The following is a 24799-nucleotide window of genomic DNA, read 5'->3' on the forward strand; positions in this document are numbered from 1 at the left end:
TTACTCCAGCCCTAGGGGATCCCATCACCTCACTGACCTGTGGGAACCTGCACTCACACACATACCCACAGGTAGATGATACGTGCTAGATACACACACACAATTAAAGAATAAATTAAAATGTGGAAAATCCCTTCCCTATAATCAATGTGTGAATTTGAGAGCACAGTCTCAGAGAGCCCAGGTGGCCTTTAGCTTAATACACAGCTGTGAAGGACTTTGATCTTCTGGTCTTCCTGCCTCTATCTCCTGCATGCTAGGATTACAGATGTGCACCGCCACGCTTGGTTTTGTGATGGAGTGGAACCCAGGGCTTCCTTCATTTTATTCTATATTTCACTTTTATTTTAAAAAATGTTGGGCATGGTAGCATATTCCTTTAATTCCAACACTTGGGAGGCATTAGCAGGTGAATCTCTGAGTTTGAGGCCAGCCTAGTCTACAAAGTGAGTTCCAGGACAGCCAGAGCTTTTACACAGAGAAACCCTGTCTCAAAAAAACAAACAACACACACATACACACACACACACACACACACACACACACACACACTTATTTGTGTGTGAGTGTAACAGACTTTCACTTGAATATGTAGCATACATATATATTTTGTTTTGCTTTTGTGAGACAGGGTTTCTCTAACAGCTCTGGCTGTTCTAGAACTCCCTTTGTAGATCAGACTAGATATGAAATCATATAGATCCATCTGCCTCTGCCTCCCAAGTATTGGGATTAGAGATGTGTACCACTACCGCCTGACTCCATATTTTATTTTTTGGTATCTCACTTTGCACATAACATTTGCTTAGATTACAGGAAAATTAAAATGTTACTAGGACTAAATGAAGCACAAACATGACCTCAAAATTCAATGGAGTTAGAATGACACTGAAGCTTCCTTTTGTCCTAAACTAATGTGCGTTTATTTATTGGGGTGATGGAGTACTCCATGTTATGGGCCATGCGTGAAAGAGAGAGGACAACCTGAGGGAGCCAGTTCTCTACATCGACCATGTAGAGCCTGGTAACTGAATCCAGGTTGTCAGGCTTAGTGGCAGGTGCCATCACCCACTGAGACATTCAAGTAGCCCTAAATCTTCATACAATACCAGAATAACCAATACTATGAATCAGACATACACAAAGTCATTACAATGCCTTTGTTTACTGCATCTTTCCTGCACACTTACCATCTGTACACTTTTTTCTAACTCTTGAGGAATCGCAAATGTGGATGAAGGAGCCTGAGTGAGAGGCCATGCACCAGCCTAGAAAGGAACAGTGAAATAAAAAGTTCAACAGCTAGAGATCTACTGGGCCAGCAGCAGCTGAAACAGGCCTTTTCCCTTTCTCATAATGCTGACAGTGCTATGGCCTTCACCATCAGGACACATTTTATTACAAGTCTATAAAGTGTGGTCCACAGCTGACCATGCATTGCAATAGGAGTCATTTGCTCACATTGTCACATTCACAAATGTAAACAAGCACTGTCATACCTGAAGGACATATATTTGGAAACTAATCCCCAAATCTATCACCGTGTCTTGGTTTCTGATGAAATTGTTGAACTTATTGTTGAGATCAGCACTGACACTCATGTCTGTGTACATCCGATGCAGCTTGCTGGTGAACTCATAACCACAGGCTTGCTGGAAAACAAATTAATCAGCCAGGATGAATCGGGAGACCAGAGATGGGTTGTTTTGTTTTGAATTAATACTGAACTTAGAGAGATCATTCTAAATCATGGAAACTTCTGCTTCTTTGAGTCTCATACTGACATATAGCATTGTATGCAAATACATTTACATCTGACCACTTATATATGCACACACAGTAAGAAATGGGACTTGCTGTGAATTATGCAGTCAATACATAAAATGAGCTATTTGGCTGTTGGTACAATGATTTGTGTTACCTTTAATTTATTGATCATGGCTTCTTCCGAATCCATAGACATAGACAACCCATGAATTAGACGTTTTGCTAGCATTCTTGCATAGAACTGCATGAAAATGTAAACGGTTATTTTCATTAGGACTTCAACTCCAAAATAAAGCCAAATACTAACTAAATACTCTGTTCGGCTTACCTTCTGAAAAACGTCTTTGTCATCGATGTATTTGAAAACGGTGATGAAGCTGGTGAGTTTGTCCTCCACTTCATTCTCAGTCATTCCTTTGCTGACTTCTTCAGCAAGTTGTCACAGTACTTAGCAAGCTCAAAAAGAAATTGATAATAATCTTACAAGAGCCCTTGGGACAGACATGGTAGCAACACAAAACATGGATGGTGGGTCACTTAAAAAGTGACGTAAGGACCCAGCCCTGAGAACAGGCCAGGAATAGTTACCAGCAACAGAACAAAAAGCAAGCAAAGTGCCTCAACAGATGTTCTAAGCTGTTAAAAAATCTAGCCAGTAATTAGTGACCATAATAAGCACTAAACGTTTCTTTTATCATGCTATATGTGAACTATGTTCTCCTTTGGTTAAGAAAGGGCACATGGTCTAATGCATTCTGGACATAAAATTAAGACTATATATAACGCAGACAGTTTCATCTTTTGAAAAAAGTACACAAAAACAAATTAATTTTGCCAGTCTACCAATTTTTCCTTACTAACGTTGCATGAGATTACTTTTAAGCAACTAAACTTACCAGTTCAGGCGCTTTGCAAAACTGACTTGGGCTCTCTGTAATTTACAACAGATGTAAGGGCCTAAACAAGAAGACAGCCCACGATTAGTTACCAGAAGTAGGCGAGAGCACACAGGAGGCTGAAGATCAGCTGTAATCATATCTATAATACCCAGCTATCTCTCCCTCTCTGTCTAGTGCAAGGGAGAATACATGCACCTGCACATGTAGAGAGGCAAGGTCTACCTTGTTCAAGAGCCATCCACTTTGTGTTGAGGCTACCCTGGCTGGACGGCAAGCCCCAGCTGCCCTTCTTCACCTCCCCAGCACTGGGACTACGCTGCTACACTTGTTTTTCACACACGTACTGAGACTGAGCTATTTCCCCCAGAAGTTCTTAAGGTTATGTGTTAAAAGGATATTGGCACCTCTGGGCCTTCTTTTCCCCCTCTCTCTGCTACTTCAGGTCACCATTCAGTGAACAGTTTCATCTATCTACCGTGAGAGGTAGCATGTAGCATGTAGCATGGTCAATTAGAAAGCCAGAAACATATGAAATTTTGAGTTAAAAAGAGCCAGGCAGTGGTGACACACCTTTAATCCCAGCACTTCAGAGGCAGAGGCAGGTGAATCTTGGTGAGTTTGAGGCCAGCCTGGTCTGCAAAGTGAGTTCCAGGATAGCCAGGACAGAGACACTCTGTCTCGAAAGACCAAAGGAAAACAAAGAATTTCCTTCTGCTTAGCTCAGTATTTTATCATGCTGACAGAATGGTAACTTACCACATAAACCAAAATATTATTATAGAATTACCTATGCCCTTCCTCATTATAAGATAGTATCTGCTACTCATCAATGAAATGTTAGCGGTACTTTTTGATATATTATAATCTGTAAGTGAATTTCTTATGTCAAATACCAATTCAAATTCCTGGTGTCTTTCAAAAAATGAATACAGCTGAAATATGGCAAAGATTACAGGAAAATACCAGCCCTACCACTCCTGGGACTATACAAAAAAAGTATCAGTTCTAACAGACATTAGGATTATGCACAACAGTGTACTAACATCAGTAATACTGACATAGGAAACTCTATGGAGCTCACTAACCAGTTTAAAATTACTTAGCCTCTCAAATTCAATGTGATTATTTAATGAGAACTTGAGTGTCTCAGAGATCTCAAACTTATATGTCTAACCAAGATGCCTAATTAGAAATTTTACATTACAGGTTAAAAAGAATTATGTACATATACCATTGTTACCTTATCTAGAGCACTCATAAAATGCTGATCGCCATTCAAAACAGTGTTGATAAGTTGAACAAATTTGCCATGTACTTCCAAAACTGATTCCACAAATAGTGTTGGCATCTAAAAACATAAAATACAAAGTATAAATCCACATTTTAAGATATTCAAGAAGAGTAATGCTTAATCATATTCCCCCCATCCCTTCATATACACACTCCACCTGCCACCTCTAGCTACAAGGTCTAATATTAAATGGGACTGCCATTTGTATCAAATGGAACTGCCATTCAACACCAGGCCTAACAAGTCCTCTGCCACACAAATCTATACACTTTTCTGTTTGAACACCAGGAGGCTATAATGAAAGACTGAACAGATTCAATGCAATGCCCAGCAAATTCTTCACAGACCTCAAAAGAACGGTACTCAACTTCATATGGAAAAGCAAAAAACCCAGGACAGCCAAAACAATCCTGTATAATAAAAGAACTTCTGGAGGCATCACAATCTTGACTTCAAACTCTACTACAGAGCTACAGTACTGAAAACAGCCTGGTATTGGCATAAGAACAGACAGGATGACAAATGGAACCGAATAGAAGACCCAGATATCAATCCACACATCTTCAAACACCTGATCTTTGATGAAGAAGCAAAAAATATCAATGGAAAAAAGCACATTTAACAAGTGGTGCTGGCATAACTGAATATCACATGTAGAAAAAATGAAAATAGGGGCTGGAGAGATGGCTCAGTGGTTAAGAGCATTGCCTGCTCTTCCAAAGGTCCTGAGTTCAATTCCCGGCAACCACATGGTGGCTCACAACCATCTGTAATGAGGTCTGGTCCCCTCTTCTGGCCTGCATACATACACACCACAGAGTATTGTATACATAATAAATAAATAAATATTTAAAAAAATGAAAATAAACCCATATCTATCACCATGATGGATCAAAGACATCAACAAAAACCCATCCACACTGAACCTTATAGAAGAGAAAGTGGGAAGTACACTTGAACACATTGGCACAGGGAACCACTTCCTAAATAGAACCCCTGCAGCACAGACACTGAGAGAAACAATTAATAAATGGGACCTCCTGAAACTGAAAAGCTTCTGTAAAGAAAAGGATATGGTCAACAATACAAAATGACAGCCTACAGAATGGGAAAAGATCTTCACCACCCCACATCAGACAGAGGTCTGATCTCCAAAATATACAAGAACAAGAAATTGGACACCAAGCACACATAATCTAATAATATAATAATAAAAGGAGTACAGACCTAAACAGAACTCTCAACAGAGGAATCTAAAATGGGCTGAAAGACAGTTAAGGAATGCTCAACATCCTTAGTCAGAGAAATGCAAATCAATACACTCTGAGATTTCATTTACACCTGTAAGAATGGCCAAGATCAAAAACACTGATGACAACTTATGCTGGAGAGGTTGTGGGAAAAGGGAACACTTCTTCATTGCTGTGGGAATGCAAACTGGTACAACCCCTTTGGATGTCAGTGTGGCGATTTCTCAGAAAATTAAGAAACAACCTTTCTCAAGACCCAGTAATACCACTTTGGGTATATATCCAAAGGATGCTCAATCGTACCACAAGGACATGTGCTCAACTATGTTCATAGTAGCTTTGTCATAGCCAGAACCTCGAAACAACCCTAAATGTCTCTCGACCGAAGAATGGATAAGAAAAATTGTTGTAAATTTACACAATGGAGTACTACACAGCAGAAAAAAAAACGACATCTTGAACTTTGCAGGAAAATGGATGGATCTAGAAAACATTATTTTGAGTGAGGTAACCCAGACACAGAAAGACAGTTATCACATATACTCACTCATAGGCGTTTTTAAAACATAAAGCAAAGAAAACCAGCCTACAAAACCACAATCCCAGAGAAAGACAAGATCTCCTGAGTAAATTGGGAGGCATGGGACTTTGAAGAGGGGAGGGGGAGAGGCAGGGAGGGGAGCGGAGAAAAATAGAGCTCAATAAAAATATCAGAAAGAAAGGAAGGAAGGGAGGGAGGGAGGGAGGGAGAGGAGAGAGGGAGGGGGGGGAGGGAGGGAGGGAGGGAAGGAAGGAAGGAGGAAGGAAGGAAGGAAGGAAGCAAGCAAGCAAGCAAGCAAGCAAGCAAGCATGCTGGGAGAAGTAGAAAGCCTACGCCTGTGGGAATAAGATCCTTGCCGTGGGCAGAATTAACCCCCTAGCTTAGAGGGGCACAATACTTAAGAGTTGCTGCTTTCCCTCTGAAAGAGCGATGACTGAATTTGAGAGTTACCACAAATGCAAAGTCTCACATCTCAGCCCTGAAAATGAGGCTCAGTTTTTTGTTCAATGTCACTCAATATTCTGAATAATCTAGAAACCTAGTAATAAATTTTGAATATCCCTAGTACTAACACCAACAATACTTGGTCACAGGGCAGAAGCTGAGGCTTTAGGGAAGTTGAGGGAGAGTGACTGGCATTTGGAATGGCATGCACAGAGCGGGGAAGCTTTTAAAATTTGCCACTTACAAAGAAATACAATTATATACAAACTACAAATAGTTTCCTGTCAGAAGTTAACAAATGCTCCACGGCAATCAGTATTGTTAGGGGGCAGCCTGCTCACAATTTAAATAATCCCAAGAAACTCACTAAGTTTGAGATTTAAAGATTTGAATATAAATTTCTTAGTTTCCTGTGACAACCCTTTTTTTTTATAACCATCAAGGTCAGAAGCAAACCTCTCTGTCTGGCTAAGAGAGTTGTTTTAAGTCTTCTGTGCACTCACGTGTTCCTGAGTAAGGTTACTGGTTGCTCTGAGGCCCTCATCATGGATGTGATTCTGGAGCTCCTGAATCATATGAGGTAAGCCAGTGGACACAGCACGGAGCAAGACATACATATTTGCCATGTCTGAGGGGAAAAAGAGTTCATCAAGCTTCCAAACAACCTTACTATGTAGTAACACTTTAAAATGCAGACATTAAAGAAATACGTGGACAAAGACACGCCCCACTTGAACACAAAGGCACCCCTCAGTTCCCAGTCACCTTACCTCCTTCAATGCTGTTGCCTGTTATGCGGTGATAATGGATGAACATTCAAGAAAACATATCCTCTTCCCCTGTACTCACTTGCTATTGTGCAATATGTGCTATTGGCAACTTCAGCAGATCTTAACTTAAAAAGTATTTTATACTGGTGCATAGAGCAATCCCACATATTTCACAACTTTATTAAAATTACTGGGAAATGATGTTCTAATTATTAATATGGGGAAGAAGATCTGTAGCATAAAAACCCCTAGAGGTGCTAGGGTTGTGTCAATCTTGTAGGGAGATTCTTCTAAGCAGAGAACCAAATAGCAAGAAACTATTTGGAGTGCTACTGAATGGTGAGAAATGATGCCTCTGTATATTACGTTTACTTTAAACATCTTGCTGAGGTGTTAATATACATGCAGATAGCTGTCCATATCTTAACTATGACTCCATGAATTATTACACAATGCCTCGTATACGCAGATTAACTATACCTAGAAATGCCTACATAGTGATATGATCTCCTATCACTATTGTCACTCCACAAAAGTCACCACAGGCTGAGCTCACCTGGCCTCAACTATGAACACAAACAATTACACAATGTTTCTGACTGATTTTTTGTTTTTAGTTTTTTGTTTTGTTGTTTTTCTCGAGACAGGATTTCTCTGTGTAGCTTTGGAGCCTGTCCTGCAGCTCACTGTGTAGACCAGGCTGGCCTGAGCTCTACTGGGATTAAAGGTTTGACACCACCATTGCCCAGCTCTGACTGATTTCTCTTGTCAACATTTATTTATTTATTTATTTGTTTGTTTGTTTGTTTCTTTATGGCTCGTCTGTGCTGTGTTTAGCTTTGGTGTGCTCATTTCTCTTCTGTAAGTCTCTGGTATAAGCATCACTGGACATAGGGGTTGATTCTAGTCATTACAAGGAATGTTGCTACAAAGATCCTTGTAGAGTTTTGTACACAGGTACACGTATGCATAGGGAAGGTGCCCCAAGCCTGAGACTTGTTGGATCATTAAATATACATATATACTTGCTTTGGTACTCAGTGGTAGCTTTGCAACATGGCTGCATCAATTTATATTCCCATGCCAGAATACGAAAAGTTCCATGTATTCTGCATACTTCCTAATGTATTCTTTATTTGTTCTGATTACACAGCAGCTGAGTATATAAAAAAATGTTTTCACTGTTTATAGCTACTATTTCAGTGTACTTTGCTTTAAATTGAGTTAGATGGAGCACCCTGTTCTATCCTTCCTGATTCTATACTTCTTTCCCAATCTGATTTTCTACTATAGATAAGGAATTCAACATATTAAGCAAAGAAACCTGAGCATAATCATATTCATCTTTTTACCTTAGACTGTACTTTGAAAATGCTCTTCCAAAAGTCTAACTATATCGAGTCAGAAAAGAATATATAATATGCCAGGGAGTATAGAAAACTTGGACGGACACATCATTTACTCCCCACTCACATGCCACTGGGAGCACTTACCGTTCTTTCTTTCTTGCCGAATGATGTTGTGGCACTCTGCGTGTAAGAACTGCAAGTGATCTGCTACCATTCGTTGCTGACACTCATGAATCACTTTAGTATATGAACTTGGATGCAAGTATTTTCGACATCTAATTTCTTCATCTTTTAATCTACCTAGAACCTACAGAAATATATCCTTATAATCATGAACTACGATGAAAAGTGTAACATCAGTCAACTCTTATTGCCTCTAGGGAATGCAGGTAAGGTTATGGAAAAGCTTTATATAACCAATTTCAACTCAAAAAATGTCTAAGTCAGCCGGGCGGTGGTGGCGCACGCCTTTAATCCCAGCACTCGGGAGGCAGAGGCAGGCGGATCTCTGTGAGTTCGAGACCAGCCTGGTCTACAAGAGCTAGTTCCAGGACAGGCTCCAAAGCTACAGAGAAACCCTGTCTCGAAAAACCAAAAAAAAAAAAAAAAAAAAAAAAAAAAAAAAAAAAACCAAAAGTCTAAGTCACTTCATATCTACTTAGGTTACCGACTCTCACCTACGTCCCCCACTGTACTCTGAACAAGAACTACCTTTACTCATCAGCCTAAATCATCTGCTGTATTGGGAAGCCAACACTAAACAGGAATAAGTGTAAAGATCAATATGTGAAGTAAATTCTTCCTCCTTTCCATTTTATGAAATGGAAACTACATAAACCACCCTTAACTGTCACATTAAAGATTCCTTCCCCGCCTGCCTGCCACAAAGACAGGGTTCTCGATTAACAAGCCTTGGCCTGTCCTGAAACGGGAGGGCCGCCAACTGACAGAAGTCTCTGCCCTGCCTTTTTTCTCCTGAGAGCTGGGATTGAAGGTATGCGTCACCACTGCCTGGCTTAAGGACAGACTTTATAGTGAGTCAAATATGGCAACCAGACCTTTATTAATGATTATCAATGTATGGAAAGGAATCAAATCCAAATAAATGCAGTTCAATAAAAAGTTAATAAAGTGGAAGGTAAATAATCTGACAATTCTTCAATAAAACAAAACTACAATATTGTAGCCATGAAGACTATGCTAGCGGGTACATTTACATACAATTGTGTAGACTAGGAAACACTCTGATAGGAAGCGAAGGAAAGGAAGTTTCTGGACTTCGACCCCAAGGAATTACATAAGTGTGACCTTTTAAAGACTGGTGGTTATCTGTCTGGAAATATGGAAGGGAAATCATTGGAAATATAACAATCTCATTAGAACACTCAATAAGGCTCTATTCTACTGGATACCTACTAGTAATGACAAGAGTTCTGGGTAGAGAAAATAAAGGTCTCTAGATTTTAAAAGGTGCTCGTTATGGCTAGCTCTTACAATGTTTTATCTTCCTGGTTAAACTAACAAAAATCACTCAATAACAAGAGGCTTGACCCTTAACACTGCAAACCAAAAGCTGCTAAACCAGACAACAATGCACACCTATGATCCCAGGACTCAGGAGGTGAAGACAGGAGGTCCTCCTAGGCTATAAGACTCGGTGTCAAAACAGCAAGAAACCAATAAAGCCTAAGGCCCTAAGATGGATTCTCAGAACCCACATGATGGAAGGATTGAATCCGCCCCAAATTGTTCTCTGATCATCACAGCTGAACAGTAGAACAATATCCATTTTATATTAACTTTTTAGCATGTGTCTGTATGCACCTGTGTGTAGGTATGTGCACAGGGTACAGAGTGCCCATGGAGTCCAGGAAAGAACATCACTAGAGCCTCTGGAACTGGTGTTACAATGGTTGTTCTGGGAACTCACCACAGGTCCTCTACAAGAGCTGTATATGCTCTCAATCACTGAGCAATCTATCCAGCCCATATTATAGTAAATTTTAATAATGTAACTAAAATAGCATTTTCCCCCTTAGGAGAAATGTTACAACAGAACCTTTTCCACTAAGGCAATATTAAATATGTATGCTGTTAAATACAACCCTGCCAGATGTGTAACATGAAGTGTTTCTTTACCTTTTCCATATACTGTGAGCAATTTGATTCTTGTAATAAATTTGAAGCTTCTTGCTGTAATATTCTCCTGTTTCAGTCAAAAATGGAGACACAAGATTCCCTGATAAAACTGAAAATCAATTAAAATTTTATTAGTAAAAACTGAAATAATTTCAGAAACTAAAGGTCTCATCATGTTTTGAAGTAGACTTTTTACCTTTAAGGGAAATTTTTTCTTATACTGTTCAACATGAACAAAGGAGTTAATAACCCCATGGATTACTTTCTGGTTTGGGTCTTCTCCACCACGATCACTGAAACAAAGCATAACACAAAATATGCTTGAGAACACAGAATCTGTGCATATACATGCCAATACACAGCTGCTAACTTAGTGCCTAATAAAAAACTGGGAGGTCAAAACGCAGGCATTAAGTGTGAAAGAGCCTTTCGTTACCATCATCATTATAGCTAACACAGTGATGGAACGGTGTGGCGTGACCGTGACTGCAGCTGTAACCAGACACCCGGGCTCCAGGCTGCATCACACCGCACTGAATGGGGAGGACAGAAAGCCTCTCTAAGCCGCAGCAATTAGACAGGAAGAACTAAATAGCATTCCAACTGGAAGAAAAAAAGGTAAAGTATTGGTTTACATGTGGCCTTGGGGGGCATATACCACAAATTTTTATACAAAAATTATTAAGACCAAAAAAAAAAAAAAAAAAAAAAAAAAAACAAAACCAAAAGCCGGGCGGTGCACGCCTTTAATCCCAGCACTCGGGAGGCAGAGGCAGGCGGATCTCTGTGAGTTCGAGGCCAGCCTGGTCTACAAGAGCTAGGTCCAGGACAGGCTCTAAAAAAAAAAAAAAAAAAAAGCTGCAGAGAAACCCTGTCTCGAAAAACCAAAAAAAAAAAAAAAAAAAAAAAAAAAAAATTAAAGTAACTGAATTCATTTACAGAATAAGCATACAGAAATTAGTAGTATTGCTGTTGGCCAATAGCAAACTACTTAAATCAGAAGAAAGGCAACCCAATTTTGTATTTGCTATGAGAAACAACCAGAAAAACCTTAATGAAAAACTGATGAAAGAAATTAAAGTGAACTCAAAATTAATCAGAATTGACAGAAACAACCACTACATGATAAGAACATAATAGTCAGTAACTACGCACTAACTCAAACGGAAAACCCATACTCACTTTTTGATTTCTCTGAGCAGCATTCGGATGAGGATATTCTGAAGGGGTTCAACCATTAACTTCCTCCACATATCCAATGCTAGCTGCCAGGAACAACAGAAATCAAAGGCTGAATTAGGTAGTTTTCCCCATTCATTCTAGCATTTTTTTAAAATAGAATAGAAATAAAACAGAAATATTGATATTTAAATACAAGTAAAAGCAGAAGGAAAATAGCACAAAGGAGCAGTCATCACATCAGAATTATAAAATTAAAAAACGCGTGTTTGTGTAACATGTGTCTGGGCCTGTGGGGCCACGGTGCACACATAGGAGTCAGCACAAATTTCTGAAGTACTCCAGGGATCAAACTCAGCTTGCAGTCTTAGCAGGTCGGGAGGCAAGCACTTGTGCCATAGCCACTCCACCTCCTCTATGGCTTTAACAGTCATGGAAAATCTTCCTAAAGCAGCTGCTTTATAAAATCCTTATTGATTAGGAAGTATTTACACACTAGGTAGAGATGAGCTAACCCTGCAACTCATACAGGTAGAAAGGGAGAATGATATCAAAATTATCCTCTGGCCTCTATCATGCAACGGGGCAGATGTACATCATGCATTTATACACATAATAACAAATTTAAATTTAAAAACAAATTGTTTGCAGTCACTTAAAGAATTTCTTACCTCTCCTATTTCCATAAGTGGTTCATTCATATCTTCTACTCCACCATAGCCGTATTGTAAATCGGCTTCCGTCAATTTATTTTTTTTAATATATTGGGTATTGAGATACCTGAAAAATCAAACACAAATGCACAAGATGTAAACTCAAACTTAGGTAGGAAAATAAATAATTTATGAATCTAGAATAGTAATCTTGGGATCATAAGTTTACAGACTAATTCAGTGCTAACTCTAAAAGAAATTATATACAAGTTAGAAAAAGTGAAAACAATAAATTACTAGCCCTGAACTTTCTACAAGGGCCACTCCACCAGAGTCCACCTAGCATTTTCCAGCAGCAGGATTTCCCGTGTGCTACCAACCCTGGGTGTAAGCCTTGGTACCGAAGAAGAAAATATGCTTTCACCCCAGTTCTCTTGTTTTATTGTTTTAATTTATATATATCACACCCCTTCCTTCTCCCCTTCCACTCTTAAAGGTGTGCACCAGCACCCAGCCCTTCAAGTTGTATTTCTAACAATACAACTTGAACAATAACAACAAATGCCTTTCAGATAAGGACAGGACAAAGGTGGATCGATCACCAAGTTCAAGGACAGGCTAAGCTAGCAAGACCCTGTTTTAAAACAAATAACAAAAATAAAAATTTTAAAGTGGATTATTTAATAATTTTTAAATAGTTATGTACCTGGTGAGGCTAAAACAATAGGGAAGCCTGTGCCAAAGATTCCAGATCAGCCTGGTGAACACAGTGAGATAGATTCCCCTCTTAAAAACAAAACCACTTGGTGAAACTAGCATTTCTCTGTTTACATTGACTTCATTATACATAGTCTTACAGACTATGACTAGTCTGTAAACAAGGAATGGCCTAGATGAAATGCCCAGTTTAAACCCAAGAAAAACACTATGTTTATCTAAGTAAACAATGGCCTCTGTGAAAAGATCTCATTATTACAAACCTTACCGATAAAACTAGAATGACCATCAGTTATAGGACACCAATACCACAGAGGACAATTAACTGACTCCCACAGTCATCAGCTCTATGACTGTACTACATACAGTGGCAAGTTAGTGATTTTAGACTGCAATCAAGGGCACTGTTAGTAAGATAACATAAACCAGATATGGTGGCATACACCTATAATCCTATCGCTTGGGAAGTAGTCAATTACAGACTGAGTTCAAGAGCTGACAAGACTTTGTTAAATTAAAAAAAAAATCAATTTTTTTAAAAGCATGTAGAAACAGTATAGTATATAAAATCAATGAGCTCTGTAGTCTGACTGATGGGGTTTCCATCCTACCTCAATTACCGACAGGCTGACCTCAGAGTCACTACTAACCTCACACGGCCTGACATGTGCAGTGCTTATAACTAGTACTAACACAGCCAGGCGGTGGCACAGGCCTTTAATCCTAGTATTTGGGAGGGCAGAGGCAAGTGGATGTCTGAGTTCGAGGTCAGCCTGGGCTACAGAGCTAGTTCTAGGAAAGCCAGGGTTATGCAGAGAAACCCTGTCTCAAAAACAAAACCAACAAATAAATAAACAAAAAAACCAACCTAGTACTGGCATAATTGCATTAATTTAAATAAAATTCAATTGTCAATCCATCTTGATGAATAGGACCACAAAACAAATTACAATCCAAGGAAAGTAACAAGAAGAAAAGCAGCTCTTTCCCAAGCCACGTCAGCTAGGGAGACCCCCTATGGCACAGTATGCTCTGCACTAAAGGCCATGCGTATAAGCAAGGGCAAAAGCTGATGAAGGAGGGTCATCTGTCTATGTGTTATTTTAATTGGTTAATAAAGAAACTGCCTTGGCCCTTAATAGGACAGAAAATTAGGTAGGCGGAGTAGACAGAACAGAATTGTAGGAGAAAAAAAGCAGAGTCAGGCAGTTGCCATGCTTCTCTTCTCCGAGACAGATGCAGGTTAAGATCTCTCCTGGTAAGCCACCACCTCGTGGTGCTAACAGATTACTAAATATGGGTTAAAGAGCAAGATGTAAAAATTAGCCAATAAGAGGCTAAAACTAATAATTACAGTTTCCGTGTAATTATTTTGGATGAAGCTCGCCGTACAGGAGCCGGGTGGTGGAACACAGCCCGCTGCTCCTTCTACAAAAAGCATGCACACACACTCACTCACTCTCTTCACATTCCAAAACACTACAATTTAGCTAGGGATTACCTTAATAAAACCTCAGCGTCTAATGTACAAGAAAGTGTTTCACAGATTTAACGCCACAATAAACCTGTACTTCATAGTAAACTGATCTTTTCTTTCCTAAACAGGGTTCTCTGTAGCTTGGAGTCTGTCCTGGAACTAGCTCTTGTAGACCAGGCTGACCTCGAACTCAGAGATCCACCTGCCTCTGCCTCCCAAGTGCTGGGATTAAAGGCGTGTGACATCACTGCCCAGCAATCTTTTAAATTATGTTTTTGCTTTTCTAAAAGCCACCGTGCCACTGTGTGAAGTCCAGTTTCTACATTGGTAACTTAGATAAAGTAAATTATACTTCTATTGAACCAGCAAGGCAAAGGAGTACACCAAGCCAGGAGAGCTGAGAGCTGCTTTGGCACTATGGTAAGTACTCTAGCCAAGCAGGGTGGGAGAGCAGACTATGTCTGGAGAGCTAGCTTCTCCACAGTGAGATGCTGAAACTTGGGTTCATCTGTGGCCAAGCCACAAAATACAGGATAAAATTATCACTAAATCCGTTTCAGAGGCCATAATCATTGTAAGAGTGGACTCTCTAGGCCCAAGAGGAAGAGCAACACATACTTCATGTCAGTGTCTGGTATTTACTTACTATCTGTCGATAAATGTGGTAGTTATTTTAAACAGTAATGTATATGCTGTGCCATTTTATGTTGGAAGTATGTGATCTGTTATTTTGATTTTATAGGGGATTATTGTTAAGAGATTGCATGAATCTCAGTAGAAACTTTCAACTTTGAACTTTTAAACATTGTTGAGACTGTGATAGACAATACGGACTTTTGAAGTTGGACCAAATGCATTTTGCATTATGAATTATCACAAGCTTATAAGGGCCGGGAAGTGTAATATGGTGGTTTGAATGTAACTGCCCCCATAATCTCATAGGACATCGTGACATTATTAGGAGGTGTGTCCTTGTTGGAAGAAGTGTGTCACTTTAAGATGTAGAATTCTTGGCTACTTCTCCAGCACCATGTCTGCCTGCATTCCACCATACTCCCAGCTACCATGCTCCCTGCCATGATGATAATGGGCTAAACCTCTAAAACAAAACCTCAAATAAAAATGTTTTCTTTTATAAGAGTTGCCATGGTCACAGTGTCTCTTCACAATAAAAACCCTAATTAAGACAAAAAGTCTGCTTTACTGAGCAAGTCCTAGTCATTTTCAGAGGATCCCTAAGACTATGGTGCTCAGTTACGGCACAGCCATGTTAGCTTATGTCTAAACAATCAATGACATTTATTAGAATTTAAGATCTGTCATTATGCAATAGACAACTGTTCTATTTTTATGGCCTACGAGACTGAATCAAATAGGAGCAGCACAGAGAACCATAGAAATACAAGACCTAAGCTGGAGATGATACCGAAAAGGGAAATTGGAAAGGGGAATAAGAAGAGCGTGCCAGAATTAGTCATCCAGTGTACAGCCAGACGGAGCAGTGGGGGGAAGACAGGAGGAGAGGAGAGCAGGGAGCACAACTATGGCTGAATCCACATGCCCAGAAGACCTTAAAGAAAACTACCAAGTATTTTAACAGTGGCAAAATAAAGCCTGAAAAAATGCACATTAGTCTTCTCCAAATGTACGTGGGGACATGGCTTAGATTTACCCTAAGCTTCATCCAATCAGAGCTCCTGCACCATCCCTGCTGAAATTTACCACGTGGTCCACACAATTTGAAGGAACAGACTCAAAACAGTTCTCTTTTCCATGGGTTAAGTGTCTACATACCTACCTGTCTCAGACTGTAGACCTATCTAACAAAGTCCCTATTAGTAATCCATATTCCACTGGGAAGTAATATAAATTACTCCTTAATAATTAAATCCATTAGTATAATATACACTAAAAATAAATTACTGGGGTAGAGAGAGAGCCCAGCGGTTAGGAGCACTGATTGCTCTTCCAGTCCTAACAGCCACAACCAAAGGGATCTGATGCCCTTCTGGCCCCAGGACACCAGGCATGCAAATGCTTCAGAGACACATACAGGTAAAACACCCATATACATAAAAATAATCTTAAAAATGAGTTATGAATGCAGGAAATGGTCAAGTCTAAAGCACTCACCTATATAAGCAGTCCATATAGTCGGCACCCTTGCTGTACTCTTCCCAATACCTATGATACATAACAAGCACTTGTTCTTCAGACTCCAGAACTCTCTAAACAGAAAAAACATTTTGCTTTGAAAGTACTAATCATTTTCATCACAATGAAATTATAGAAGGTATGGAATCAAACTTCTAAAGATAGCATAAATCAAGCATTATCATCCACATTTATAAATTTCTTTTTAACTATCTTTACTACAAATCAAACTGGGAAAAAATGTGAGCCTTAGAATAAGAAAGTGACTATCAAAGATTTCTCCAAAATAAAAGGAAAAATGATCATAGCTATGTTTGTTTGCTTGTTGTTGTTGTTGTTGTTTTGGTTTTTTTGCTTTTTTTGGTTTTGAGACAGGGTTTCTCTGTAGCTTTGAGGCCTATCCTGGAACTACCTCTTATAGATCAGGCTGGCCTTGAACTCAGACACTGGCAAGTGCACTGCTGCTGCCACCACCACCTGACTTAGATTTTTCTATTTGAGATAGAGACGACATCAGCTGAGATTCTAGATCAGTAGTAGCATGCCCACCTAGCATGAGCAAAGTTCTGTGTTCAATCTGTAGCAACCATAAAAATAATAAACAATCCTACTATATTCATGGATTTCTGCATAAAAGTTATTTTAAAAATTGTTTTTGAGATAGGACCAGGACCACTTACAGCTTAAGTTGGCCTGTAACTTGCAATGCTCCCTTAAGCTGGGGCTACAGGTGTGCAATAGTACAACCAGTGTGTGCACTGCTGGGAAACAAACCTAGTTTTCATGTTAGATAAGCAGTCTACTGAGTTAGGTCAGTCTTCAACTCTTCTTTAAGATAATGTGACTTTGTAGGCTAGGCTCGTCCAGAACACTCTGTAGCCTGGGATCACCTTGTACTCACAGAAACCCTTCTATTTCAGCCTCCCCAGTGATGGGATAGGCTTGAGCCATAAGCAGTTTCAATTCTAATTAATTCTCAAAGAATTTGTGCTGTGCATGGTGACATGCATCTTTAGTACAGTTCTCTGATTTCTAGGCTAACTAGGGCTACAGAGAGACTCTGCCTCTAAGGAAACAAACAATATAAATAAACAAAAAATCCCACATAGCCTAAACAGTATACTCCTATCATCCCAGTACTTAGGAGATAGATCAGGAGTTCAAGACTTAAGACTATTTAATAGCTTAGACAATTTAGCAGTTTGAGGTCATCTTGGATAACAAGATACCTTGTCTCAAAAACAAACAAAAAAAAAACCAACAACCAATCACAGCCTAACTTAATAAATTCCAACATTAATAATATCTTACATGGTTATAAATTATCTATAGCCAAGCTCACTAGCTTATAATAGTCAAAACTTTGACCTAATGCAACATATTAAACATTGAAACAATGTTAAAGTACTTGCTATCAAAACCACTGCCATGATAAATACACACTAAAGAATATATGCAATGGATAATAAACGTGTTAAAAGCAGTATATTTCTTCCACATGTCTTAAGAGAAATAATTGTTCAGCTCTCTGGATCAACAGGGTAATCCATTCCATATCAAGGGAGAGGCTTGTTTGTCCATGAAGACCTGATGGTCACCCAACTACTAATTAAGACAGATGGCAAATTCCAATTTAGGTTGCAGCTGATCTCCATTTCCAATGGTCTAAAGAGACCATTCAGGGTCGGTGAGATTTGAGATTAGGTAGCAATATAAATAACCCCTGAAATACCAAACTGATTTCCCCTGTTAACCAAATAACACTGCCATTTAAGAAATTTAGGTCAAGCCGGGCAGAGTTGGCGCACGCCTTTCATCCCAGCACCTGGGATGCAGAGACAGACAGATCTCTGAGTAGAGGACAACCTGGTCTACAGAGCTCCAGTTTCAGGACAGCCGGACACAGAGAAACCCTGTCTCGACAAACAAACAAAAAAAAAAAAAACCACCCTAATTTGATGGCTGTTTTCCTCTGGAAATCAGTGAGCTAGTCAAATAACTGCAGCTGTAAGCACAGGCATATCAAAACTGTATCATTTCTTACCTTGTGCAAATGCCGAACATGATTTCCAAAAAAATCTTTGTTTTCTGCATAAAGTCTTTCTCCAAGTGGTTCAGGATAGGCCACGCATAAAGCATAGATATCTCTAGATTGATTATTAAGGTTCTCATAGTCAAAACATGATACTTATGTATGACATCAAAAGAAGAAGCATGAGCCTGGGTGCTGTGGACCCTGTAATCCTGAACTGCTATGTCTGCATCTCTACTGGCTGGGATATAGGCATACACCATCAAGACCAAAGATACAGGTAAAAAATGAAAACTTAGGGCTATTAGTGTGGATTCATGCATATGTACTTTAAATACAAAGAAACAGGAAATATGACAACATAGAAAGGGCTGGAGAGATGTTCACTGCTGTCAGATGACCTGAGTTCGGTTCCTGTACCCAATGATAGCTCACAGCTGTCTATTAACTCAGCTGCAGACATCCTTTTCTGGACATGAAGCATGCTATGTGCCACAACCACACAGGCAAAGTAAAATCACCAATACACTTGTGTTATCTGTAGTATATAATAACCTTATAAACTAAATTACCCTGATTAAAAGACACAGTATGGGGGGGGGAGGACAGAAGAGATGGCTCAGCTGTTTACCCTGTTCTATTTTCCTTGACAATAGCTATTAAATCATATTACTAGAAGCACTGACAGATTTGTGCTGTTGTTAAATCCAGGCATGGCAGCTTACATCTAAGATAACAGCACTTGCAAGGCCCCTGTGAGTTTGAAACAGTGTGGGCTGGAGTGAGACCCTTCGCTAAAGATTTTATGCTTTTAGGTTCGTCTGCTACACTCCCAAAGACCACAGTAGTGCCAGAAACACACACTCAGGATTGTGCTCGGAATTTGTTGGATAGAAGGCTGTGAAATTAATCTAAATATACCCTAGAACAGTTACACCTAAGACTTTAAACCTGTTTTCATTTAACAAGCTTTGATTTGGTGTTTCTTGTGGCTTCTACTAAAGGATACGAGAAGCGGTCGTTCCATGTTGCTCTTTCAACATATTCCAGCATAACAACAGCTTTGATCGTAGTTAGGAGTTTGTTCCATGTCTCATCAAAATCCACTACTCTTGGTTTTAAAGACATTGTGCAACTTTAGTGTTGAAACCTGTTAATTAAAACAACAACCATGTTAGCAGGAATCCCACTTAATGTGGGCTGGGGATATGGTTCAGACACTAAGAACATGCAGTAAGTACTCTGGAGGACCAGAGGCTGGGTTTCCAGCACCCATAACAGGTAGCTCACTTCCCGCAACTACTCCAGTTCCAGGATGATCCCATGCCTCTGGCAACCCACGGGCACCTGCATATGTGCAAATACTCAGACACATACACATAACTAAAAATAATAAAAAATAAATATTTAAAGTATCACATAATTGAATCACATGATAGGTAAAAGGAGTAGAAATACAAATGAAGTCAGGAACACAATGAACACAATAATCAATTGTTTATGAACAGTATGTGCTTTGAAAGATTGTTGCCGGGCGGTGGTGGCGCACGCCTTTAATCCAGCACTCGGGAGGCAGAGGCAGGCGGATCTCTGTGAGTTTGAGGCCAGCCTGGTCTACAAGAGCTAGTTCCAGGACAGGCTCCAAAGCTACAGAGAAACCCTGTCTCAGAAATAAAAAAAGATTGAATTAGTATACTGCAGAAGAAATTAGTTAAACAAGACTTTCATAAAAAATATGCAAGACATTGAATAAAGACTTTGACCACAAATTCTGCTGCCTGTAGTCTTCATACTGGAGAATGATTTATATAATAAGACAAAATTAGGAGTCCAAAATTCGTAACATTAGAATATTAACAGCAAATATAAAATATCAGAAGTAAAAGGGTTTATCTTCCTAGAAATATATTTAGAAAAAGATTATTTACATTTATATAATTAAAACAGGAGGAGCTAAAGAGATGATTCAGCAGTTAAGAGTTCTGGCTCCTCTTGCCAGGACTCACAAGGCTGTTCATAACCACATCTAACTCTCTGATTCAAAGGGATGTGACACCCTCTTCTGGTATCCATTCGCAGCAGGCATGCGTGTGGTGTGCATGCATATACGCAGGCAACGCAGGATAATAAATACGCAGGGAAGAGTTTAGAGTAAAAAACGCAAAGCTCACATGAACTTTAAGACTTAGCAGTGTCAGGTTTGCCCAAAAGAAAGCTTGAACAGATTCTCAGGTTGCACAGCAAAAGTACTAGAAGTAAGGTTTCAGCATGTGGGGTCAAGTGAGGCTAGAAGATGCTCTATGCCTGGCAAGACAGCACTTATGAGTTGCTTGTAATGTTATGGAAAATTGGCATTAGCAAAAAAAAAAAAAAAAGCCCAGTATGGGTGTAAAATACACCATTAATTCCAACCTGAGTTTGATACCTAGGACCCAGAAAATCAATGCTCACAGGTTATCTCTGATCTCCACACATCTACACACACACACACTTGAGAAAGCAAGCTTGACTGGACACAAGCTAGACTCAAGCCCACATTGTCTTAGTCAATTTGCTGGGATTATAGACATAAACTACATTTCTTTCGTCCTAAACCAATAAACCTAGTAGATAGATCCTATTGGCTCTTGCCATTTTCTGGATAAGAGTCATAGGAACATTGAGAAACACCACGTGCATCAGGAGATGGTGCCTGGGTCAGGTCCTTTCTTTCAGCTCTTAAAATGGCTTCCACTCCAATTTTTAGAAAATACCTACCCTTCCCAATTCATCATTCTGGGTTCTGTGGATGCATTGTAAAAAAAAATCTAAGCTCTGGGCTGGTGCTACAGAGTTCATTGGTAGTGTGCTTGCTACCGTGATTAAGGCACCAACATGATGATGATGATGACAAAATTAGGAGTCCAAAATTCGTAACATTAGAATTCAGATCTAGACCCTGAGAGTAGCAGCACTCAGATGTGCATACTCGTAAACACATAGTCGCAATTTTTTTAAGAACCTCAGATCTTGGCCCGGGCGATGGTGGCGCACTCCTTTAATCCCAGCACTCGGGAGGCAGAGGCAGGCGGATCTCTGTGAGTTCGAGACCAGCCTGGTCTACAGAGCTAGTTCCAGGACAGGCTCCAAAGCCACAGAGAAATCCTGTCTCAAAAAACCAAAAAAAAAAAAAAAAAAAAAAAAAAAAAAAAGAACCTCAGATCTTGCTCTTAGCAGAGATAACCTAAGCAAAAAGTTGACGACTCACTCCTAGGTCTAGTCATGCCCTGACATAGCCCACTACAGGAAGCAGTTTAGACTCCTTTACAACATGATACTCCAAGCTTCCATGAAAAAGCTCCAGATAAGGCAGCTTCCTCTGGCAGGAGCTGTGTCTTGACACAGTCACTTCTCTGCTTAGAGGTCACTGACTGACTCACTAACCTTGCTCATAAATCCTGCCTTGATCCTTCCTGATTCTCTACCCAAAATAACTCCCCTCCACACATTCCCCAAACTCCTTTGACATACCACCTGGATCCATGTCCAACTGCTTTTAAGAAACTGAGTCCAGACTCACATTTGAGTGTCCTACTTCTCTTCACCACCTTTCTTTCAACCTCCCTGTTGAAGCCACATGAAAATGCTTTTAATAAAATTTCCAACTCCTGCTTCATAAAAACAACAAAACTTTCCTGGTGAGGGCAATATAGCCAGTCATGTAAACTACTAATGTGCAGTTTTAATGGCAGCAGCCTGCACTCCTCTTTACAGAGCCGAGAACTGAGACCAGCGCTGAACATGGGGAGTAGTGATAGTGATAAGCCATGCCTGCAGGGACCACCAGCATTTTCACCAACCTAGTCCAACACCGAACATGAAAAATGTAGATGGTTTATCCTCTAAAAAACCTCAAAGAACACCTTTTTAAGTTGCTTCATATTCTCCAAATCCTTTAAATAACATTCAAATTCAAGGGAAATTTACACTAAGATGGAACACAGGGCAAAGAAACGAATCAAAATCACAACCACAATACTAGTTCCCACCTTCCAAGCGACTGAAAAGCTCATATAAATATGGGCTGTGTGTCGGGCGGTGGTGGCGCACGCCTTTAATCCCAGCACTCGGGAGGCAGAGGCAGGCGGATCTCTGTGAGTTCAAGACCAGCCTGGTCTACAAGAGCTAGCTCCAGGACAGGCTCTAAAGCTGCAGAGAAACCCTGTCTCGAAAAAACCAAAAAGAAAAGAAAAAAAATATGGGCTGTGTACTTTTCTAGCATGTGAAAAGGCCCTGGGCTCAATCTCCAAAGATACACTCCAGAATACACACTGTTCGACAGTGTGACCCTCATATGGCATACTCACACAAACTAAGAAGGCTATGATGTCACAGGGCAATATACTCTCCAAGAGACCACCACTGCACATCAATCCATCCCTGGCTGAAACACGGTTTAAATACCCGTCTGGCCGGGCGGTGGTGGCGCACACCTTTAATCCCAGCACTCGGGAGGCAGAGGCAGGCGGATCTCTGAGTTCGAGGCCAGCCTGGTCTACAAGAGCTAGTTTCAGGACAGGCTCTAGAAACTACAGGGAAACCCTGCCTCGAAAAACAAAAAAAAAATAAAAAAATAAAAAAAAAAATAAAAAAAAAATAAAATTAAAAAATAAATAAATAAATACCCATCTGTGTGAATTCTCCATTCTTGTTCTAATACAGGACACAATACACTTCCCATTCTCAATCAGATTGTTTCCTACTGAATGCCCTCAGAAATTTTTTTAGCTTTCTTTTGATTTTATTCTTGAATTGGTGAGATGGGATTTTTGTTTGTTTTAATTCATAACCCAAGGGCCCCATGAACACCATGGGCTCTAAAACACCCTCCAGATCCAGAAATGGTGGCACATGCCTGTATGTAATCCCAGTACTTGGGAGGCTAGACAGTCTAGGCTACATGATGAGTTTCAAGCCATTCTTAGTCACAGTGTGAGAAATCATCAGCTACAAATATTTCCAAATTATTAAGTTAGATGTGATAGCATGCCTGTGGCACCTCTCTAATATCCATCACCAAGAGCCAGTCTTGGTCACATAACACGACCCCCAAAAAGAAAAAAAAATAGGAAAAAAAGCTACAAAGATATTTAATTATTTCTAAAAGTCAACTCTAACATAAATATAAAATTTTATATTATATTTTATAACACTTCTATATTAAATTTCCATTTATAGCACTATTTAAATATGCACGATGAATTAATATACCACAGTAGGTCACAGCCAAGTGGTGGTGGCACACACCTTTAATCCTAGCCCTCAGGAGGCAGTGGCGGATGGATCTCTGAGTTTTAAGGCCAGTTTGGTCTACAGAGTGAGTTCCAGAACAGCAGGGCTACACAAAGAAACGTTATCGTGAAAAACCAAAACCAAACAAAAATGCTAAGTCACTGATTTAGTAAAATATAATTCAATAAAGCTTTTCATTATGGACTATACAAGTCTTACCAACCATGTTTGAGCCACCTACTACGGTCAGGTGGGAAAGAGTCCATTAGCATAGCACATAGCAGACAGTTCTGAAACTGTCTCCCTTGTCCTCCTGTGTTCTAGTTAATGGTTGAGCACACTCGCTGTGCTTGTAGAACCCATTTTCAGTGCGCTCTGTAGACCAGGCTAGCCCTCAAACTCAGAAATCCAGCATTAGTCTCAGAAATGAGCTAAGTGGCAGCTGTATAAGTAATACTATCAACAGACTGCTGGTTCCACCTAGCTGCTCCTGTATTTTCTCCATTTAACAGTATAAAAATAATGAAAAAAAGCAGTATTTACAAGTATAACAAATGTATTGTTCAAAGATGAGGTGGTGTTTTCTACTGTTCTCTGCAATCTTATTTTTCTATCCACACATTCATCTTTTAAAAAAAAAAAAAATGAACACTGCTGGGCAGTAGTGGTGCCCGCCTGTAATTCCAGTGCAAAGTGCGGGCCATTCTCAGATCCGGCCTTAACAAGCACTCTCTACCACATACACAGTTTTAAAAAAAAAAAGTGTAGTGATATTACATTTGTATTTTAATAAATAAAGCTTGCCTGAAGATCAGAGAGTAAAACAACCACCCCTGTTAGTCTTACAGACCAGGCAGTGTTGGCAC

The 24799-nt window shown here is 39.7% G+C and overlaps 1 protein-coding gene across 1 annotated transcript in view; it reads right to left on the reverse strand.

Annotated features, from left to right (window-relative positions):
* The window catches only part of Cul2 (cullin 2), a 38421-nt gene that overhangs the window by 6407 nt on the left and 7215 nt on the right, over nt 1-24799 (reverse strand). The window contains 19 exon segments of the mRNA XM_038334832.2: nt 1191-1268; nt 1500-1652; nt 1922-2008; nt 2096-2187; nt 2190-2223; nt 2664-2681; nt 2683-2724; nt 3907-4014; nt 6696-6820; nt 8456-8618; nt 10451-10506; nt 10509-10544; nt 10547-10559; nt 10647-10743; nt 11633-11715; nt 12301-12409; nt 16610-16704; nt 18675-18777; nt 19672-19812. Of these exon segments, the coding sequence (XP_038190760.1) occupies nt 1191-1268; nt 1500-1652; nt 1922-2008; nt 2096-2187; nt 2190-2223; nt 2664-2681; nt 2683-2724; nt 3907-4014; nt 6696-6820; nt 8456-8618; nt 10451-10506; nt 10509-10544; nt 10547-10559; nt 10647-10743; nt 11633-11715; nt 12301-12409; nt 16610-16704; nt 18675-18777; nt 19672-19790 (1611 nt within the window). The 5' untranslated portion in view covers nt 19791-19812.

Source organism: Arvicola amphibius, chromosome 6 (assembly GCF_903992535.2).
Source record: "Arvicola amphibius chromosome 6, mArvAmp1.2, whole genome shotgun sequence".
In the NCBI taxonomy this organism is placed as follows: Eukaryota; Metazoa; Chordata; class Mammalia; order Rodentia; family Cricetidae; genus Arvicola; species Arvicola amphibius.